General features: G+C 43.2%; 1 protein-coding gene across 1 annotated transcript in view; it reads left to right on the forward strand.

The window, feature by feature from the left end:
* KPNA7 (karyopherin subunit alpha 7) overlaps positions 1-23473 on the forward strand; it is a 40966-nt gene that overhangs the window by 2870 nt on the left and 14623 nt on the right. Inside the window, exons 3-9 of the mRNA XM_045074872.1 lie at positions 2973-3055; positions 3489-3757; positions 6242-6324; positions 8260-8523; positions 9973-10206; positions 11689-11871; positions 15153-15299. Coding sequence (XP_044930807.1) covers positions 2973-3055; positions 3489-3757; positions 6242-6324; positions 8260-8523; positions 9973-10206; positions 11689-11871; positions 15153-15299 — 1263 coding nt within the window. The remainder of the gene's footprint in view (positions 1-2972; positions 3056-3488; positions 3758-6241; positions 6325-8259; positions 8524-9972; positions 10207-11688; positions 11872-15152; positions 15300-23473) is intronic.

The raw sequence follows: 23473 nt of genomic DNA on the forward strand, positions 1-23473 counted from the left end.
AAGGATCTTGAAAAGGACATTATTCTGGATTAGCTGGATGGGCCCAGTGTAATCACATCAGTCCTTACAATAAGGATGAAGGACAAGTTAGAGCAGAATGTGAGAGGACCACAGAAGCAGAGATTAACATGTTGTGCTTTGAAGATGGAAAGAGAGGGTCACAAGCCAAGGAACGGAGGTGGCCCCACCAGAAGCTGAACAAAAGAAGGAGACCGAGTCTTCCCTTAGAGCCTCCAGGAGGAGCCAGACCTGCCTTTAGTCCAGTGAAACGGATCATGAATTTCTGACCTCCAGAACTATAAGAGAATATCTTGTTTGAAGCCACTAAATTTGTGGTGATTTTTATAGTAACAATAGGAAACAAATAGGTAGCCAGGCTATTTTCCAAAGTAGCTGTACCTTTGTACATTCTGACCTTCTTGCCAACGCTTGTTGTTGTCTGCTTTCGGATTATAGCCATCTAGTGGGTTCAAAGGGCTATATGGTTACACTTTTGATATGTTTTCCTAACGACTGATGATAATTTTTTGATGCGCTTATTGGCTATTTTTAGATCTCTTTGGAGACATGTCCATTCAAATGCTTTGCTGATTTTTAAACTTGAGTAAGTTGTCCTATCGTTGAGTTGTAAGAGTTATTTATACTGTCTACTCTGGAGACTAGACCCTTACCAGATATATGATTTGCAAATATTTCCTCTTATTCTGTGGATTGTCTTTTTATTTTCTTGGTAGAATCCTTGGAGCATGGAAGCTTTAAATTTTGTAACTGCTCCATTTGTCTACTTTTGTCTTTGGTTGTTTGTGATTTGGATATCCTATTTAAGACTCCTTTGAGTGCTCCAAGGTCACAAAGATGTATGTCTAAGTTTCCTTCTAAGAGTTTAATGGTTTTAGCTTAATGTTTAGACCTTTTTATCCACTTTGAGTAAATTTTTTGTAAATGGTGTGAGTAGGGGTCCAACTTCATTGTCCTGGATGCCTTATGATGCCATCCTCTCTCCCACTGAACGGTCTTAAAACCCTTGTCTAACATCAGTTGATTGTAAATGTGAGAGTTTATTTGTGGACTCTGGGTTCTTTTCCATTGATCAATATGTTTCTCTTATGTCAGCACAACACAGACTTGATTGCTTTGTAATAGGTTTTGAAGTATCTTCCAACCAAGAATAATCTTCTTTTTCAAGATTATTTTGGCTATTTGGGATCTCTTGCATTTCCATATGAATTTTATTTTATTTCATTTATTTTTAAAGATTTTAGGTATTTATTTGGCAGAGAGAGATCACAAATAGTCGGAGAGGCATGCAGAGAGAGAGGGGGAAGCAGGCTCCCTGCTGAGCAGGGAGCCCGATGTGGGGCTCCATCCCAGGACCCTGAGATCATGACCCGAGCTGAAGGCAGAGGCTTCATAACGCACTGAGCCACCCGCCCCTCCATATGAATTTTAGAACCAACTTGTCAATTTCTTCTGTAAAGATAACTCAGATTTTAATGAAGATTACACCGTATCTATAGATCAGTTTTTTTAAATTTATTTTTTAAAAGATTTTATTTTTTTTATTTATTTGACAGAGAGAGAGAGAGATCACAAGTAGGCAGAGAGGCAGGCAGAGAAAGAGGAGGAAGAAGGCTCCCTGCTGAGCAGAGAGCCTGATGCGGGGCTCGATCCCAGGACCCTGAGACCATGACCTGAGCCAAAGGCAGAGGAATAACCCACTGAGCCATGCAGGCGCCCCTCTATAGATCAGTTTATAAGAATATTCCCATCTTGACAATGTTAAGTCTTCCGATTCATGATCATGGGTATTTTTTAGAGGGGATCTAATAAATTAATTTTTTTATAGTTTCAGCATTTAAGTCATGTAGTTTTGTTAAATTTGTTCTGATGTATTTTATTCTTTTTGATGTCATTGAAAATAAAATTTTCTTAATTTCAATTTTGGATTGTTCATTGCTAGTATATAGAAACACAAGTGATTTTCATATGTTAATCCTGAAAACTACCTGAACCTCTATTTGTGTGTGTGTGTGGGGGGGGCGATTCCTTAATCTTCCATATACAAGTTCTAGAATTTTGCCAATAGCAATAATTTTATTTCTTTTTCCAATCTGGATGACTTCTTTTCTTCTTATCTAATTAATCTGTCTAGCACTTCCAATATGATGTTGAATAACAAGAGTGGACATCCTTGTCTTGTTCTTGATCTGAAGGGGAAACTTTCTCTTTTACCATTAAGTATGGCACTAGCTGTTTGGGGTTTTATTAGATGGCTTTATCAGGTTGAGGAAATTGCCTTTTATTTCCAGCTTGCTGAATGTTTATTTTCATGGAAGTGTGCCTGAATTTTGTTAAATGCTTATCCTGAATTTTCTGAGATGATTATGTGCCTTTCCCCCTATATCCTATTACTATGACCTACTATACTGATATTCATATGTTGAACAGTCCTTGCCTCCTGGATTAAATTCTAGTTGGTGATGATGTATAATCCCTTTCATATGTTGATGCACTTTTTTCCCTAGAATCCTTCTTCCTGAGATTAGCTGTTTTTCTTGAACAATCTCTTTTTGGCTCAAAGAAAACAAATGGCTACAAGCCTTTGGTCCATTTCTAGAGTTTGGAAGGTTGATCTACTTGTGTAGGTTTTCTTGTTTTTATGGAGGAGAGAATTTTGGAAGTCCTTCCTCTGCCATTTTTGCTGGTTATCCCTAACATGTTCTTACTGCACAGGATGAAAAGGTGCTGGGGATCCAAGTGATGATAGGAATTAACCCTTCCCCAGAACAAGGGGGGTGTCCCACAGATCCATGAGACTTACAAGACCACCAAGTGTTCTTCTCTCCCCTAATGTAGACCAATGTGCATGTTGGGAGATACTGTCCAAGCCAGCCTGTAATCAGATGGCTGGACTAGATGACCTTCATGGTTCCTGTGGGCAGAGACTCTGACCTGAATGTGTCTCCTTGCAGGTCAGCCTCACCCTGCAAGAAATAATCAGTGGCGTGAATGCCTCAGATCCAGACCTGTGTTTCCAGGCCACCCAGGCAGCCAGGTACTGCCAAACAGACTTCTGTGGTTTATAAATTCCTAACTAGAAATGAGCTCCAGTGGCCTATTTGGTTTCGTGGCACTGGCAAAATGCCCACATGATATAAGAGGCGAGTCCATTCAAAAGCAAGAATAAATTGTTTCTCTACACTGTCCTTGAGAACAACTTAAGATATGCAAGTGTTGTCAGAGATGAATTGCTTAATTTAAATTGGCCTCTATAGGAATCTCCGCTCATAGATAATACCTAAAGGGAAAAATGTTGCTTTGTCACTGCAAAGTGCTATAGGTTGGACTTTAGAATATTAAGGAGCTCTGGCCCAGATGTTAGTCTCATTTGATAGCTAGGAATGCCAGGAATGTTTATAAAGGAGATTCTTAATATCGGCCTCACATGACTTGTCATTATATCCCCCCCCCCTCTTTTCGTTGCAAAGGAAAATGCTGTCCCAAGAAAAGAACCCTCCTCTAAAACTGATTGTTGAAGCAGGGCTCATCCCCAGGCTGGTGGAGTTCCTGAAGTTGTCGCCTCACCCCTGCTTGCAGTTTGAGGCAGCCTGGGCTCTGACCAACATCGCTTCCGGGACTTCAGAGCAGACTCAAGCTGTTGTGGAAGGTGGGGCCATCCCACCTTTGGTTGAGCTCCTGTCTTCCCCCCACATGACCGTGTGCGAACAGGCGGTGTGGGCTCTTGGTAATATCGCAGGTGAGACTCTCTCCTCAGGGTGGGGAGGAAACCAGTGGGCAGCCATCTGGCATGCTATGGTTCTTTGGGCAGCATAAAGATTTGATATTCTCAGTATAAATATCTAGAAACGCTGGGAAGAGTATGACAGGCTTTTCCAAAATCCAGAGTTAGGTTCAGAGTCTGACTCTGAATTAAAGCGATGACCAGATAGATAATGCAGTGTGTACTAAAGCTATGGGCTGCCTGGTGACATCTGTCAATACTGTGGTCCTACAGCCTCAGGTCTTAATGGCTTCGTGAACCAAAGACAAGTCTTTGACCTGTGCAGTACTTAGGACAGACCCTTGCATCACCCAGGAGCCTGAAAGAATTCTACCTCTGGCGAGAGTTGCCAAGGGAACAGACCAGAAAAGTGTTTGCTCAATGTGGGGTAAAAGTCTGTCCTGTAAAGACAACCCTACTATGGCCTCGTGAATTTGGGGCTTGATGCTGTATTCCCTACATGGTCCAGGAAAGCATAAAATGAAGAGTTAGTGCTGTAGGTTTGGAGGCTCCAGGATTCCTGGCTGAAAATAAATACAAAGCTCCTGGGGGCATATGAACTCAATTGGGTCCCTCAGGATTTTGATAAATTATGATCAACCAAATATTAGCAGTTTCGAGTTCAGAGAATCAACAACCCACCATGACTGAGTCAGCAGAAACAAACAGTATGATTAGACCTCCAAGGACTTCAGATACTGGGATTAGCAAACACAGAATATAAAATAAGTCTGCTTGTTAAATGCTTGCAGAAAGGAAGCACCTATTACAGAGACTTTGTCCCTCATTTTGCTTGGTTCAGTAAAGAAGAGGCAAAATTGGGTGGTTTAAAGTAACCTATGCCTTGCCTTGGTGGTTGAAGAATTAAAGATTTTATTATTTATTTGACAGACAGAGATCACAAGTAGGCAGAGAGGCAGGCAGAGAGAGAGAGGGGAGGAAGCAGGCTCCCTCTACGGAGAGCCTGATGTGGGGCTTGATCCCAGGACCCTGGAAACATGACCTGAGCTGAAGTCAGAGGCTTTAACCCACTGAGCCACCCAGGCGCCTTAATGGTTGAAGAATTAAAAATGGAGGGGCGCCTGGTGGCTCAGTGGGTTGAGCCGCTGCCTTCGGCTCAGGTCATGATCTCAGGGTCCTGAGATCTAGCCCCATGTCGGGCTCTCTGCTCAGCGGGGGGCCTGCTTCTCTCTCTTTCTCTCTCTCTGCCTGCCTCTGTCTACTTGTGATCTCTCTCTCTGTCAGATAAATAAGTAAAAATCTTTATTAAAAAAAATAATAATAAAAATGGAGACTGCTAAGGTCTCAAATCAGTTTTCTCACCTCAGAAGCAGACAGCAGGTAGCTAGCATTGACCCACCTCCCAGGCTAGATTCTGAGCTGCATTCGGAAGATTCCACCCCATGCCGAAGTCTCCTGGAAAGACGATTTGGCCTGCAATAGCCTTCATCTTCCTGAGATCTGTGTTGTGAAGTGCCACCAGCATTTAGAGTCTCAAGGGCACTTCCTGGACCCATTGGCTGACTCCTTCATGTGTCCACAGACTGCTGCTGTGTGGTGTCTGCTCCTCCCGTCTGGCCTGTCTACCCAGCCAACATGATGGAGACCCAGGATCTAGTTCATGGCTATGCTATGTACTTGACTAGCCCGGGGATGTGTTTTGGCTTCTCACCCTTTACACAGGGTTTTAGAGAATTAGTCATTTAGCTCAGGATTCTTTTTGCTCCCTGTTTGAATGTCACATTCTTTTTTTTTTCTTTTTTTTAAGATTTTATTCATTTATTCGACAGACAGAGATCACAAGTAGGGAGAGAGGCAGGCAGAGAGAGAGGAGGAAGCAGGCTCACCGCCGAGCAGAGAGCCTGATGCGGGGCTCGATCCCAGGACCCTGGGATCATAATCTGAGCCGAAGGCAGAGGCCTAACCCACTGAGCCACCCAGGCTCCCCTTGAATGTCACATTCTTTTTTTTTTTTTTTAACTTTAAAGTTTAAAAAATCTATCTGTCAAATAAATAATAAAATCTTTAATTCTTATTTTATTTATTTGACAGAGGAGAGAGATCATAAGTAGACAGAGAAAGAGGGGAAGCAGGCTCCCCGCTGAGCGGAGAGCCCAATGTGGAGCTTGATCCCAGGACCCTGAGATCATGACCTGAACTGAAGGCAGAGGCTTAAGCCACTGAGCCACCCAGGCGCCCCAAATATCACATTCTTTTAAAAAAAATTTTTTTAAAGGTTTTATTTATTTGAGAGAAAGAGAGTGAGCAAGCAAGAGACCATGAGCAAGGTAAAGGGCAGAAGTAGAAGCAGACTCCCTGCTGAGCTGGGAGCCCAATTCGAGGCTAAATCCAGGGACTCCATCCTGGGACTCTAGGATCATATCCTGAGCTGAAGGCAGACATTTAACTGACTGAGCCGCCCCGGTGACCCCTGAATGTCACATTTTTATCTATTTGTAGGTGATGGCCCAGAATTCAGAGACCTTGTTATCTCGAGCAATGCCATTCCATATCTGCTGACCCTCGTTTCATCAACCATACCAGTAAGTATCTTTAAAGTAGAAAAACTAACTAAGTAACAAGTTTCTGAATCTGGGGGAATACTTTCAAGTCAATGCTAGGTCATGAGGTTGCTGCCTTGCCCCTTAGGCCAGCAGTTAGAAGTAAGGCCCAGGACTAAATATCACATTGGGCAGAGATGGATTCTCATTTGGCCCCAAGGGCTATAGTGCTAATTTTTCTTCAGGCAACATTGGAAGAGGTCCATTAAAGTTTTTCTAAGCTTTCAATCCTGCAAAAGTAGAAAAGTCTCCATTCATGGGGCACAGACAAGAGTTAATGGGTCACCAGTTCTGCTCCTAGGTACTGGGTCTAGGTTTGAACCTTAGAGTCCAAGTTGATTGATATGGCAACAACAGGGAACCCCCTTGGGTGAATGTTCGTTCTAGATTTTCCCCAAACAAAAATGAAGGTAAGGTAGCTTCTAAAATCCCAGGGACTACCCATCCCTCAAGGCGGGAGATAACCTGACATGGTGGGATAAGTAAGAGGCTGGCATGACCAGGGAGTTTGCAAGGAGATCGCAGAGCAAGATGACAAGTGGGGTGAAGGACTTAGACATCCACTTGCTGGCAGAGGCAAGCAGGAAGTGAAGTGATCTGATATTTGGGAAGACCCTTCTGGCTACTGGTAAAGTGAGATCAGAGGGAGCTGGGATGCCGCCATACTGGACACGGGGGATAGGAAGAAGGAAGAATGCCCTCTGGTTTCAGGTTAGGTTGTTCTCCTGGAGAAATGGAGAAGATGGAGGGGGACAAAGGAATCAGCGTTAGTTAAACATATCAAGTTGAAGCGAGTAAGAGGCACCACTGCAGCAATGTCAGGTGGGTGGATAATGCGGGTCTGGATGACTATGCGTGCATCCGCCATCCAGCTGGGCAGGATCAACTAGAGCAGTGGCCAGCTGCTTGCTTTTGTAAATAAAGTTTTATTGGAACACAGCCATTGCCATTCATTTAGGCCCATGCTGCCTATGGCTTTCGTAATGTTACAAGGGCAGAGAGGACTAGTTGCGACAGAGACCCTATGGCCCATAAAGCTGGATGTGTTTATTCTCTGACCTCCTGCAGAAAAAGTTTGCCAACCCCTGACCTAGAGTAGAGCCTGGGACCAAGTCTCAAGGGCTCTGACAATCAGAAGTCAGAGTCTGCCCAAATGACCGAGAAGTTTGGCAAGAGAAATGCAGTTTGGTGTCATAGGTATCAAGAAGAGCTTTTCCAAGAGGGGTACTAAAGATGGTTGAGAGGGGCAGCCATTCTAGGCTGAAACAACACTGTTGGATTTGGTGGCTTGGAAGAAGCTGATTTCATCACTCAATGCAAAGAAGTAGGGGCAGAAATCAGACTAGAAAGGGTGGAAGAACAAATGGAAGCTGCAAGGTAGACAGTGAATAGAGATGATCCTTGACACTGGACTCTGGAAAAATAGAAGCAGGATGATGGCTAGAGAGGTGGAGGGTCCCAGAGTGTGGGAGGGGTGGGAGAGAAGTGATCATGGGGATACAATCTTCAAAGGCAAAAGTGGGATCCAGATGTGGGATAGGAGGACTGACCCTCCAACAAAGGTCAGGAATGTGGTTACCACGTATCGATAGAGTGACTGACCAATGGGCAGACCAAGTAACTTCTGCTTCACCTTTGTTTCGTCAGTGAAAAATGAATTAGGTCATAAACTCAGTCAAGGCGGGGAGGAACTTTTTTGAAGACTACAAGGAAACTTCCACCTAACATTTGTGTATGAAACCTAAACCTCATTCTCAGTCTTCTTAGCATGTATCACTATCGAGAACAGATTCTGTGTGAAGCTCAAACGCTTTGCTTCATGCTGGTCGATAGTATTGATCAGGGATGGCAAGGACATAAGCCACTGGCATTTTTCCTCCTTTGCACCCGATGCTGGAAGACTTCTCCTTGTTACAGATCACGTTTCTGCGGAACATCACGTGGACCTTGTCCAACTTGTGCCGAAACAAGAACCCTTACCCTTCCGTGAAAGCCGTGAAGCAGATGTTGCCTGTCCTGTCCCACCTCCTGCAGCACCAAGACAGCGAAATTCTCTCGGACACCTGCTGGGCCCTGTCCTACCTCACTGATGGCTCCAACGAGCGCATCAGCCAAGTGGTCAACACGGGGGTCCTACCCAGGCTGGTTCAGCTCATGAGTAGCTCGGAGCTCAATGTCTTGGTAAATGTCCTCAGTCCTGTCTGTCTCTGTCTGGGCCTTCACAGGAGAATGTGTGAGTCATACTCCCTTGAACCAGGGCCTCTCCCAGGGTCTTCCACAGTCGGGTCTCATACTTTATCTAGAACAAAGCTTGTTGTCTACATTTCCCAGGTCTCTGCTACTCTCTAGCCAAAGACTTGAATCTGTTTTGACCCAGTGTCCTAGTGGATGTTGAATAACTTACTCTGTCTTAATCTGATAACTAGCAAATCTAGACAGACACCAAATTAAAATAATCCCTCTACCCAGTAAACTATTCTTTTGTGGACTTTCCTTCTAGGGGTCTGTGCATATGGATGTTAACAAGTTGGCTAATACAATGTGTGTGTGCGCGCGCGCGCACGTGCACACACATGTGTATTAACATAAAGCTCAGTGTAACATTTGAATTTCTTACTCAAGTATTAAAAAAAAATTCCCTCTTATCCTTTCCCCAGTTTATTAGTCTATTTCAGTATAGGTAAAATGAAACAAGGAAACCAACATCAAGTACTTTGCTGTGATATGAAACGTGTCCCTTACATAATACGCTTCTTGAAGATAGGCCTTGAAATGTGAGTGGCCCTTTTGATTTCTGTGGCTAATGTTACATATTTATGCAGCCTTCATGATCATCTATGCCTAGATTTGCATAGTATTCCTTGGATGTCAAGGTTAGTTTGAGGATAGTATAGGGGAGAAGGAGAGTATAAGAATATCTATAAAAAGCTGCTTGTCCTGGGGGGTATAGAACTCATTTGGAGCTGTCCTGCCGAGGCTGTTGGCCTGTAGCACTACTTCAGCTCTCGCTGAAATAGCAGATACCCAGCATAAAAGGCTAGGAAAACTCTAGAACCATCTGCATGGGGGCAGCCACTACAGTGCATGCGAACCAAAAAAAAAAATGCACAGTCAGCCCTCAGGGGATGGGTGTCTTGAGCCCAATTGCAGACTCATCCTGGGGACCTTTGGAGTTGAGAGGGAGTTTGTGAATACATTTAAAAAAAAAAAATGCCACTGGGATCTCATTAGCTCCAATTAAATATACAACAGAAACTTGACACTGGTGCTAAAGACAAACTCGGTAGAAGTTATCACATTATAAACCCTGTAATCAATTTAGTGATTTTTTCCCCCACCATAAGGATACGAAAAGGGGCAGCATTATTTCTTAATAAAGGCATCCCTTGACCTCTATCTCACGTGAGCTGGAACTATTGAGAGGCTAGCAAGTACCTTTAAATTATGCAAATGGCCATGGATGTGCTGAATTAACAGGGATCAAGGATTTAATCGTTATTCCTGGGTTTCCAGAGTGCCATGAATCTAGCTTGAGGAACACTTGGGAATGCGCAGAGTCTGGTGTGATTGTCCTGTTCTGTTCCCAGAAATTTGCAATGCTTGGTTATACCTGTAGCCTTGTTCTTCCAGACGCCCTCGCTCCGCACCATGGGGAACATTGTCACGGGAACAGATGACCAGACCCAGGTGGCCATCGACGCGGGCATGCTGAACGTGCTGCCCCAGCTCCTGATGCACCCCAAGGCCTTCATCCAGAAGGAGGCAGCTTGGGCCTTGAGCAACGTGGCTGCAGGGCCTTGCCAACACATCCAGCGGCTGATTGGTTGCGGCATGCTGCCTCCCTTGGTGGCTCTACTAAAAAATGTGAGTGGTGCCCTGTGTGTCCACAACAAAAGGCTATTTTCCAATCAGCCCCGTGTTGAACTCCTTCAGGAATTCAGAGACAGGCTAAGGATCAAATCAATTGAGATCCCAACAGAGCGAGGAAACCTTAGTTTCCTAACTTGCCCTGGAAAAAGGAAGAGGCATCCTGTTTGGGATAACCCGTAAAAGATTTAGGAGACTAAATAGGCATTATTCCACGGAAAGGTGATCCCCACAGCTCTAACAGTCAGGAAAATCTTGAGCTGGTAAATAGTTGGCTTATCTTTAGTGTTAAAAGAATGTACCATCCATTCTACTTGCCAAAGGTGGGGCGGTTGTTTTATTTTAGGAGGAAAACCCTATCCGGTTATGGTGATATGATACACTGAAGAAAGTGGACTTTTCAGTGTAAAAAAAATCACATCAATTAGAGTGGGAATAGACACTGAAAATCCAGATACAATGTGCAAATACAGTAAGGCTTCCTCCTTCCTCCTGATTCCCACTCCCCTTCCGGGGGACAGCTTCTATGTGTCAGCATTTCTTTTGGTCACCTTTGAATGGACGAGCTCTGTTTAAATCCTCTACATGTGACACCACCCAGGGGAGGTTCCGTCTTATAGGGAGCAGGAAGGCCAGTGGAGCAGGGTGGGAAGGAGAAGCTGCTGGTAGGACGCCTGCCCTCAGGTCGGATGGTGGGTTCCCAGCTGCCCCACTCAAATCAGGGGCTCAGTCCAATCCCTCGGATGCTTCCTATCCCGTGTGCGTCCGTGAGGCTGTACATATTCTAATCAGAACATCCAGTCACGTGTCAAGGAGGACTCTTATTTCAAACTGCCCTTTGAACTACAACTGGCTTGGAGCCGTATGGTGTTTTGGTAATCGATACGTTTTTGTTTTTGTGTTTTTAAGCTGAAGCCAGTTTTTCCCCAGCCATAAAATGGGAATAACTCCTGCCTGGGGATAGAAGGTTCTACAATAGATGACTCCCATATGTCTGGGCAAAGTGTTTCTTATAAATGCAAGGGATACATTGAGTGATGTTTCAGTGGCCTTTCTCTGTCACCTCTGGGCTGGCTCAGTCCCTGAGATCGCTTCTGTGTACTCAGCTTTGTAGCTAGGGAGCTTCTCATCCATAGTTTTCCTGTGACAGAAAGACCAGAAATGTTGACCTAGGTCACTACAACCTAAAGTTCCAAGCATAATGCCTATTTTTCCCATAACCCGACCTAAGGAAGGGAGTCTACTTCAAAACTTAGAACCTTCCTCGAAGGCCCCACGGGAGTCTGCCTGCCTGCTTCTGGGCTTCTTGAAGATGCTGTCTTCTGCTCAGGAACTAGAGGCAGGTTGCTGAGGTGGTCCATGTAAATTGCACAGACAGTCCCGGCTGTCCCCAGCCTACCTACAAATTGAACTAAGTTAGCATCACTGTATTTAAGTTCCTTAGGACCTATAAAGACTCAAAATGTTCTCTTTTGGCAGGGAGAATTTAAAGTCCAGAAAGAGGCTGTTTGGACCGTAGCTAACTTCACAACTGGAGGCACCCTAGACCAGTTGATCCAGCTTGTCCACTCTGGCGTCCTGGAACCACTGGTGAATCTGCTTACCATCCAAGACACCAAAATTGTTAAAATCATCCTTGATGTTCTCTCTTTTATCCTCCAGGTGAGCTGTTCTAAGCAGATCGATTTTTAAATAGCAGTCTCCAAATTTAAGGCATTTAATTTGGTTCTTAAAACTCACATGTGGATTCTCTTTCCACTCCTTCATGCCCTCCTCCTGGCCAAATATCCTATGGGTAACCTAAACAAGAGAATTTTTAATAAAGGTCCCTCTTCATTTTTCAATGGGGTGACTGTGTGCCCAGCATCGTTTCAGATGCTCAGCATACAATGGAAGAACATCTTCGCTCTGATTGAGCTTATGTATTAATGGAGATGAACCCAGACACAAGAGTTGAGAGTTTAGCGGCTAAAAGGGCCGTCGCTGATGGCTCAGAGTGGGGAGAGAATGGTGATCCCTTATATGCAGTCAGCAGGAGAAGCTTGTCTCAGGAAGAGCATTTATGCTAAGCCCTGAGAAGAGTGAAGTGAGAGAGTCTTGTGGATATCTGGGGAAGAGCACTCAAAGATGAGTGGGAGGGAATGGATAGAAGGTGGTAGGTTAGGCTCAGAGCATCCAGATAACATAAGGTGTAGGAGAACTTCAGCTGACTCCGAGTGAAATGGAGAAACCAATCAAACCTTCAAAGCAGGAGAAAGCAGTTCGTGAACCACACGGCTGGCTCTTTTAGAAGGCTAAAACATAGGATATGCTCAAAAGAGCAGCAAGAAGTTAACAGGAATAGATCTTGAAACTGACTAGAAAGACTTGAATTAGAGATCTAGAAGAGTTTTATTTCAACAGAAAGCCTATGTTCATGAACCGTGTGTCAGTTCTATATTGCTGCATAATTGATTACTCTCTGGTGGTCTAGAACAATTATTTATTATCTCACCTAGTTTCTAGGGTGAGGAATCTGGGGGCAGCTCAGCTGGATGGTTCTGGCTCAGGGTCTCTTATGAGGCTCGGGGTGTCATCTGGGGCTGCAGTTTCATCTGAAGACTTGATGGAGGCTGGGGTCATCTTCCAACATGGCTCCCTCATATGCCTGGAAAGTCATTGTCCCTACATGGTCCTCTTCTTAGGGCCCTTTGTATGTCTTCACATCATGGCGGCTGGCTTCCTCTGGAACAAGTGATCTAGGAAGGCAAGGTGGATGCCCCAGTGACTTTTATGACCCAGCCTTGGAAGTCATTTCAACAACATCCATTTGGTTACACAGATCAGCCCCACTCAACATCAGAGGAAACTATACAAGGTGTTCAGTACCAGGAGGCAGAGAGCATCTGAGGCCATCTTGAAGGCTGGCTATATTCATCTGTTTAAGGTCCTTTGATATGCAACTAAGCTGTTGGAAAAATTTCAAAGTAACACCAGGGGACTCCTTTTAAAAGCTCACTTTAAGCATCCTTTTCATGTAACTGTCTTGGAAAGAACTGACCTGAGTCAAGAACAGATCTGAAACAGCACCCAATTAGACACTAAGACTGAGCAAATCACACAGATGAAGAGGAGAGACTTGGCCCACCTGCAGACAAGGTTGGACACAACGACATAACACGTTTGTGAAAGCACACTTGTGAGCTATAGAAATTTAACTTCATCTGTTTCATTTGAACTAAATGTTTGGGATTTTTTTCCTTGGGAGAGTCTGGGAAAACCACATCTGGTAGACCAGCAAGAGGCACTGAAATAGCAGGTTAGGAGGATGAGATATGAGTCTCAAATGGGCAGCAGAGTGTAGGTGAAGTTCTTTGAAGTGACTTTGGGGCCATGTGCTGTGGTGTCGACATTTAGACTCCTTCTCCAGAGCTCTGACCGCCCTTGGTCATCCCACACTCTCCAGCATTCTTTCTAAGGCTAACCTAGCACATTTGTTCTGCCTCCGTTTCTTTTTTTCAGAGGCAAAAACCTCATTTCGGACCTGTGGCCAGGACTGGAGTATGTCAGGATTTAGACACAGAGTGCAAACTCTGATCAGGTAGACAGTGTGGCCTAAATCATGTTTAATTTGAACCACAAGAGGTTTCCTTACTACAGCTCACGAATAGAGAGCAGAGTCCTTCAAAGTTGCCACCAAAGCCTTTTCTTTATTTCTCTTCAATTCCCCGAAATAGGCTGTTGAGCTGAATTACTCCCTCTTTTCCTAATATGCGACATATATTCCTTCATGTCTTTGTCCTTGTCCCTCCTTGTTTGGGGAATGCCATGATTATCCTATGGTTGACCCTGGCACAGCCCTGTTCATCAAGAATGTGTGTTACTTTCATTGGGGACCTGGGTGTCTCAGTGTGTTAAGCCTCTTCTGCCTTCAGCTCAGGTCATGATCCCAGGGTCCTGGGATTGAGCCCCGCATCGGGTCTCTGCTCAGCAGGGAGCCTGTGTCCCCCTCTCTCTCTGCCAGCTGTGATCCCTCTCTTTGTGTCAAATAAATAAATCTCTTTATTTGTTTTAAAGAATATGTGTTACTTTCCAAGCCTTTTACGCACATCTTCTGTAACTTAAACCATATATCATCCACTATATTCTGCTTTCTGTACTGCAATAATTACTTACCTGTCTTCCCCAAGAATGTGAGTTATGAAAAGGTCTTTTCTAAATCACATCTTGATCTCTAGTTCTGTAGGCCTCGCCCAGGGCACATGTACAAATGTTTGAGTGAAGGAATAGCACTAGATGATAAATCCAATGATCTGCATTGGATTAAATCCACTCATATTGTTTCTAGGGACTTGGTTATTTGCCGTGGTATTACTAAGCATCCCCTCAGTCTTACCTCTCAAGGCTTTCCAGTGAGGGCAGGGCCAGATACCTGCATTTAAATAGCATTACTTGAACATCTTTTCAAACTGTATTTTCAACAATTACCATTAATTAGAAGGGAGATATCTATTAAACAGTAATAGCGATGTATTTATGGAGGGCAGCATACTTGGCAAAAATTGTATTTTGTGCAATTAATATAAACCTAAATACATATACTATAAACATCTAAACGAGGAGAAAGATCCTGAAATAGGTTTTTTTGTTTGTTTGTTTTTAAGAGAGGGGGAGAGAGAACAGCGGGAGAGGGAGAGAGAGAATCTTAAGTAGGCTCCATGCCCAGCATGGCGCCCAACACGGGGCTCGATCTCACAACCCTGAGATCATGGCCTGGGCCAAAATCCAGAGTTAGATGCTTAACTGAGCCAGCCAGGTGTCCCAATCCTGCCATCTTTGAGGGCACAGTGAAACTTTGGCTGCCATTCTGGAACAGGAGCCTTTGGTCTGAATCTACAGTGGTGAAGTTCCCCTCTGCTGCAGGGATTCTGCCCAGAGTTTTGCTTTTCTTTATATGCCCACAGGCAGCAGAGCAGCTTTCAGAGAAGGAAAACCTGTGTCTTCTGATTGAAGAAATGGGAGGCATTGATAAAATTGAGGCTTTGCAATTTCACAAGAACCCGCAGGTTGCCCTGACGGCTTTGAACATTATCGAGAACCATTTTTCTGAGGTAAGCGACTTCAGAAGGGAAAGGAGCACCCATGCCTCCTGGCACGCCACCTTCATGGGTGATGACCGGGCAGGTGCCCATTCTGCTCTTTGACGTGGGTGACCGGACACGGCTTCTCTGGTGACTTAGCTCTGAGTTTCTCCCCCATCCATGTTGAATGGGCTGCCTTTGAATGGTAGCTTCCTGGCTCCTGAAAGACCATTCTAGGCCCATAAAAGCTTGTCCTGTTGTCTCTGGTTTAGGATTTTATTCTCTTTTTTACTCCCCTACTTGCTTCTTTTGATGGGGACGGACAGATGGATGGAGTAAGGGAGGGGGTATGATGCTGAGGTGTGGGTTTTTTTTTTTTTTTCGCTTTGCTGAGAAACACAACTGAAGCAGGCCCAGCTTTTGAAAAGCATTTTGCTACTTAACACATTTTGTCTCTTCCCAGAAGATGGGGTTTGGGATAAACTGTTCACGGGGCTTCTAACTTCTCTGCGGAAGCAGGGAATAATGACCAGAGAGCATTAGACACTTCTTTAAACCACTTTTTATTGTACTGTGCAACATAAAAGTTTACCATTTTAACCACTTTTGAGTGCACAGTTCAGGGTCCTTGAGTACTTCCCCATTGCTAGGTAGAGCTCACCAGCATCATCTCTAGAACTTTCCTGTCTTTGCAAAATGAAGCTCTGTCCCCATTAAATACTAACGCCATCCTTCCTCCCCCACCCCCACCTCCTGGCGACCACCATTTAACTTCCATCTCTGTGAATTTGACTACTCTAAGTACCTCACATAAGTAGAATCTTATGGTATTTGTTCTTTGGGGATTAGTTCATTTTACTTAGCACAATGCCCACAAGGTTCATTCATGTTGCAGCGTGTGCCAGAATCTCCTTTATATTTTAGGTTGAGTATATGCCATTGTGTGGATATGATATTGTTTATCCATTCCTCATAGATACTCACTTGGACTGTTCTATTGACCATTGTGAATAATGTTGCTATGAAAATCGTTGTACAAATATCTGTTCGAATTCCTGCTTTCAGTTCTTTTGGGTGTATATATAGAAATGGAATTGTTGGGTCGCAGGATAGTTCTAGTTTTAATTTTTGAGGAACCACAATACCGTTACCCATAGTGAATGCACCATTTTACATTCTCACCAGCAACACAGGAGGGTTCCTATTTTTCAACATCCTTGCCAGTACTTGTCTTTTTTTTTTTTTTAATCATAGCCATCCTCATGGGTGTCAAGTGTTATTTCGTTGTGGTTTTGAGTTACATTTGTATTAGATATTTTTCATAGGAAGACGGTAAGCTCAAAGTTAAGTGGCCAGGAGGCTGGGGTTTTATAAAGTGGCACCCCATTAGGCATCAAACTTGAATCAGCAAAATCTGGAGCCATACAATAAATAGGACCATGTTGGTGGTGTGTTGCCTATACTGGTTTGGGACCAAGAGGATGCTCTCTAAGCAGAGAGGACTCAGAACAGCAGTCAGCAGCTTCTGGGTTAAGGCTCCTACGAACACCTTGGAATTAGGAGACCCATCTCTTAAAGGAGGTTCGGATCTCTAGAACTCCTCCAATGGCCCCAGGCTAAAGACTTCTGATTTGGAAGTAACAGCTCCATATGCTGTGTCCTTAATCACCATAAGGGCACTGTTCTGTGCATCAAAACTGCACTTACAAATAAGCCAGACGAGAATACAAATACTGAGTGCTTTCACTTACATCAGAGATCTAGAAGGGTCCAACTCAGACAGACCTCCAGCAGAATGGTGGGTGCCAGGAGCTGGGAGAGAGAAGAAAAGAGGGAGCTAGTATTTAATAGGTACAGAGCTTCTGCAGATGGATGGTGGTAATTGACCAGCAATGTGGACATACTTAATGCCACTGAGCCAATAGTTAGAGATGGCAAGTTTCCGGTATGTATGTTTTACCATACACACAAACTCCCATTGAAGATCCAGCCTGAGAAATCTTTCCATGCTCCTCTCCTCTGAGGGAGACTTGAGGCTGATTTGGAGAAAATTGCTAATCCACGGAAGATGTTAAGGAGTCAACAGTGCAGCAGTAGTATGCTGAGAGCGTGCAGGTATAATAGTGTCTCTTCTTCCCTGAAGGGAGAAGAAAGCGGCGCAATATTACCAGCCCTGGACCAAGATCATGAATTCTTAAATGGCTTAACAAAAAAATACCAAGGCCCCCCGATTCCTAAACCAAGGAGCAAACCCTAACAGGGAACTTAAGAACCTTCTATGTCTTGGCATGGCACAGGTATAAAGCATTTTAAACTAAATGTTAATAAAATTTTCAACACATTCACCTCCATCTATCAAAACTGCCGTTAAACTGCTTATGTCTTAAAGCCACATGGAATTTTTTTCCTAAGAATGTGTGGTTTAGTGGTTACCTTTAAGGATCTTAAAGGAAGACCCTGAAAACAGTAGAATGGTCTACAGCTAGCTAGACAAATTTCCGCTTTGTAGACTTGGTTTAACCCACCGTTCTTCTATTTCTTTCCCCTTTCCATTGTCATGGTATGCCTGCTAATACAAAACATTCTTCAGGGGAAGCTGTGTGCATGATCGTCAAAAGGAGAGTGAGAGGAGGAAGATGGGAAGGATGTAGGAAAATGATCCTAGGCAGTGTTGTGATGGATATGGGGTATGTTTTAAGGAGGGTTGGACTTGATCCGCCTCTACACTCAAATAATACAAATTAAGTTCTTTTGTGGTGCTGAAGAATCACACCAAAATGTCATGGCCAAAGCAGGTCTTTGCTGGTCCTAGACAAGTGAGGAGGAAAGTTGGGTGGGAGTCCATCTAAAATACTGCTGGAATGGTGAGAACATATCTAGGATTTAGTGGACATGAGATCTTCTGATAGGGATCCTCATCAACTTCTGGGGTGATGATGCTCGCTGCCCAGAGCTGTGCTGGTGGGATGGGGTCCTCGGTGTTTTGCTCTTCCACATGGAAATAGAGAGGACCCGGAGACTCCTTTTCAATTCCCTCTTTCATTCATCAGTTCTGGACATCCTAGCTTGGTACATCTCCAACCAAGCAGAATCCCACCCAACAAGGACTTCAATTCTTAGACCCAGCGACTGAGCAAGAAGAAACAAATTGTTGGCAAGTGTTCATTTACTCCAGCAGCAGGGCCTTATGCTCTGTGGAGTAGACCTTCTCAGTGGTTACCTGCCTTCTGCTTCTCCAAGGCTTCCCTTTGATCGTGTCTGCTCCCCCATACTTTTTTTTTCTTTTAATTTTATTTATCCATTTATTAGAGAGCACATGCACATGAGTGGAATGGGAGGAGCAGAGGAAAGGGATAAGCAGACTCTGCTGATTGCAGAGCCTGATGTAGGACTCAATCTTAAGAAGCCCCTGCTCTTCTATACTCCTATGACAAATTTTTTTTGTTTAAGTAGCCAGAAATAGTTTCTGTTGCTTGCAACTGAAGAATCTTAACTGATAAACATGGATGAGAAACTAAATTATAACTAGTTATTTAAATGGAAATTAAATTAAATGTGGGGCTCGATTCCAGGACCCTGTGATCATGACCTGAGCTGAAGGCAGAGGCTTTAACCCACTGAGCCACCCCGGTGCCCCAATCCTATACAAATTTTTTAAAAATTAAAAACAATACTAAGAATGGAAAAAAAAATAATTCTACCATTTCACACAACTGTTCTGGATTGATTATTTTTAAGTAATCTCAATGCCCAAGGTGAAGTTTGAACTCATGACCCCGAGATCAAGAGTCGCATGCCCTACAGACTGAGCCAGCCAGCTGTCCCATCAACACAACCGTATTTATGTTTGTGTTTTTCCCTTCCAGTTTGAGTCCATGTATACATTTTTTTCTTTTATCTGATCGAGATCCGATTCTTTTTCAACATTTTAAATGCCACCTTCTCCCCCTCCCCCATCAGAAGACTGAAGTTGAGGGGAAGGCAGAAGGTGAGGTGCTTTACAAAAATAACTTGAGAAAAAAAGTTTGAAACCCTGTTGAGGTTAGTCATTGCCCAAATGTCCTGACCTTGTTGACTCAAAATACTATTAGCCTTTTTCTCCCCTCCCAGTCAACTATTTTTACAAAAATTGCATAACAAAGGAGCATTTGTAGTTGCAGGATACTGATACAAACTTGTCTAGCAAGATTTTTTAAAAAGGAACTATCTGCCTATCCTACAAGGCTTAGGTGCAAAGAGTTGGTGTTAGTCACCTTCTGGCTGGCTGCCTATGAGCTTGGACTCGGTGTTGGGGTGACTGGCAGAGCAACAGAGAGAAGGGAGTAACTGGCCCAATGTCAGCTTTATGATGTAAAAGCTAAGCTGGAACAAATGACTCTTGCATTTACCTAAAGCTTGTAATGTACCATGGAAGAGAAGCCATTCTCCTGTCTACCCTACAGTCCACAATTTACCTGTCGCCTATCTTCCTGAAACATGGGGTGACCATGTTTAATGACAACAGAACATGATATTTTAGGCATAGTAGCAAAAATAGTCAGATGTGAAGTTCTGGGCTGTGGGGTCTGGTCCTGGCTCTTTTTCTAAATAGTTGAAGCCGAGGCAAGTCCTATAATTTCTCTGTTCCTTAATGCTTCGCCTGTCAATCCTTTACATTCCTTTGGGCTTTCAGTTTTTATCTGCAAAATAGGGAGCTTGGGTTTAGTAAATTACTAGTTGTATAATGTCTCCATATATTTTCTGATGTGCAAGTCATAACTTTGAGAAGGTAAAGTGTGGCAGAAATGGTTATCAGTCTCCACTGAAAGAAAGTGGAGCTCACAATGTTACTCAATATGTCTTGCATCTTTTATTAAGTGGTAGAGCAGAGACTCAGCTACAAACCCTGATGTATTATCTGTTATAGAACAAATTTCCCTAAAACTTAACAGCTTAAAAAAAACTCTTAGTTTTTTATGGTCACACATTTTTTGTGGGTCAAGGATCTGGAGACCGCTTGGCTGCTGGTTCTGGCTCAAAGTCCCAAGAGAGTGCATTCAAACTTCTCCTAAAACCACATTTCATCTGAAAGCTTAACTGGGGGAGGATGTGCTTCAAAATTCACTTACATGGTAGGTAGTAGGTTTCAGTTTGTCCAAGGCTGTTGGCTGGAGACTTCAGTTCTCCATCAGACAGGCCTTCCATAGGACAAGCTAGCTTCTCCTAGAGCAAGTGATCTAAGAGTGCGTACATGAGAGAGACTGGTCAAGATAGAAGCCACAGTCCTTTATAAGATAATCTCAGAAGGTGATATACTATCACATCTACCATATGCTGTAAGTTACACAGACTGATCCTGGTAGAATATGGGCCACACAAGAACGTGGAAACTAGGAAACAGGCTCATTGGGAGCCTCCTTAGAGGCTGACTACCCCAGTCTGCCACTCTACCATGTGTTCACATTTTATTTATTTATTTTAAAAGATTTTATTTATTTATTTGACAGAGATACAGAGAGAGGGGGAGTGGGAGAGGGAGAAGCAGACTTCCCACCAAGCAGGGAGCCGAATGCAGGGCTAAATCCCAGGACCCTGGATCATGACCTGAGCTGAAGGCAGATGCTTAATAACTGAGCCACCCAGGTGCCCCAGTGTTCACATTTTAAGAGACATCATTCTGATGATAGCCTAGGGTCAGTGAAGTCTCTGCAAAGAAAAAGAAGCAAAGAACCAAATGGAAATTTTAGAACTAAAAAATATAACGGAAGCCACCTGGGTGGCTCAATGGGTTAGGCTACTGTCTTAGGCTCAGGTCATGGTCTCAGGGTCCTGGGATCGAGCCCCCATTGGGCTTTCTGCTCAGCAGGGAGCCTGCTCCCCCCGCCTCTGCCTGCCTCTCTGCCTACTTGTGATCTCTCTCTTTCTGTCAAATAAATAAAATCTTTAAAAAAATAACGGATCGCTTCTCGGCCTTTTGGCTAAGATCAAGTGTAAAAAAATAACGGAAATTAAAATTTACTAGATGGGCTCAATAGCAGAATGGAGCAGACAGGAAAGAATTAATGAACTTGAAGATAGACCAATAGAAGCAATTAAACCTCTAGATCCAACTACCAACCTACAGGAAATACAGAAGACAGAGAAAAATGTTAAATTACACCTTACAGTCTGAATTTTGCCAGATCAACTGGCAAAATTCAGACTGTAAGAAACTCTGCAAGACCAATAGAATGGTCTTTCCTCATTGAATAAATTCCAGTGAATAAAATCACACATGAAGGAAACTTAGAGACTTCAAAGACTATTGACCACCACCAGAATATGTGACTTATTAGCTCTGTTCTGGTTGTAACAAATGTAAAATAAATAAAACACGTGACATTTAGGAGACAACTGGAAACTTGAACATTGAATGGAGGTTTGATATTAAAGAAGTGTTAATTTTTTAGGTTGAATAATCATGTTAAGGTTATGTTTATTAAAAAAAGTCCTTATCTTTTAAAGGTATGTACTGAGTGATTACAGAGGGAATGATGTTTGAAATTTGTTTCAAAGTACAGGATAAGGAAAGTGGAAGAGGGAGAGATATATAGGGTAGGACTGGCAATTCAATAATGGCTTCAGGGGCTGGTGATGGGACCATAGGGGGTGTGGGTATTATGCCATTCTTTTTTTTTTCCCCCTGTGAACATAGGAATTTCCCAATAATTAAAAAAAAAAAAATTAAAAGCCATTATGTCCTTTTACTCCACAAAGCTGATGATCTGACCCTTCCCTACCCTGATAGTAAACTGAAAGATTGTTTCCTCATTTGGGTAGGAAAAAGATCTCTGTAATAGAATACATTGGGCAATGTTAAAAGCAGATTCATGCTGAACGCAGGGGGATTAAGTAAATTGTTTAGGGAATGGTGAGCCCCTACTTCCCCCACACCCTACTGGATAAATGGAATGCTACCAGGCAGGTGTATATCTTCCACACATGATCCTAGAAGAGCTTTCTCAGGGAAATGTGACCTTCCCAAGAGGAAAGACCTAAAGACACTGACATTGTGAGTTCCACAAGGAAACAACCCAAGTAGATTACCCCAGGGTCTCACCACTTCTGATCAGCTTTTTAGTACCTCACTTAAATAAATAGATCAAGAACCACTAGACATTTGAGGAAGTCTTCTGACATAAAAGAGACAAAAACAAATAGAGCTGGTAGGGGATTTGAAAGAAAAGCCATGCAAAGGAAAGAAAATTAAACAATACTAGCATACTCAAGAGATAAGGTATTTCTTCCATGAAGCAAAAATAAGATGCTATTTTTAGAAGTCCAGGATCAAAAAGGACTCTTGGAAATTAAAAATGATAGTAGGAATGAACAATGCAACAGTAGGGTTGGATGATGAAGTTGAGGAAATCTCCCATAAAGTAGAGCAAAAGGACAAAGATAAAAATACAGAAAAGATGAGGTTATATAAATACTGAAGTCTAGCAGCATCTGGGTGGCTCAGTTGTTAAGCAGCTGCCTCAGCTCAGGTCATGATCTCAGGGTTCTGGGATGGAGACCACATCTGGCTCCCTGCTTAGCAGGAGGCCTGCTTCTTCCTCTCTCTCTGTGTCCCTTGTTCCCTCTCTCTCTGTGTCCCTCTCTGTTAAATAAATAAAATCTTTAAAAAAAAATTGACATCTAAGAGATGCAAAATCTCAATAGAGGCATTCCAGAAGTAGAGAATGAAAAAAATAAAGGATAGACAATTATTAGAGAAATAATATTTTCCAAAGCAGAAGTAGACATTTCCAAACTTAAAGGTTCCAGTGAGTAGCCCAGAAAAACGGATTAAAATTAACCTTTGCCAAAGCACATCATTGTAAAATTTCAAAACTCTGGTAAAAGATCCTACAAATTTCCAGAGAGTAAAGACAAGTCATGTACAAAGGTCAAGAATCAGAATGCATTTCTTCTTACCCACCCAGTTAAATCTTGTATCACTCTTTAGGATACTCAGTCAACTAATCTATTCATGGGAGACTCCTAATGGGAACACACAGATGTGTGTATATAAAAAATCTGAACCAATTATCCAGAAAAATTAACCTAGGCCCCCATTCTTAACTATGCATGATCAGGCACAAGAAGAAAACCACGATAAAAGAGAAAGGCCAAGGTGAATGAAACAACTATTCCCAGGAAAAACAGACATAATTCAAGAGACGCTAGGGAAATTACTCTCTGTA

Source organism: Mustela putorius, unplaced genomic scaffold (genome assembly GCF_011764305.1).
Source record: "Mustela putorius furo isolate JIRA1106 unplaced genomic scaffold, ASM1176430v1.1 tig00000139_pilon_pilon_pilon, whole genome shotgun sequence".
In the NCBI taxonomy this organism is placed as follows: Eukaryota; Metazoa; Chordata; class Mammalia; order Carnivora; family Mustelidae; genus Mustela; species Mustela putorius.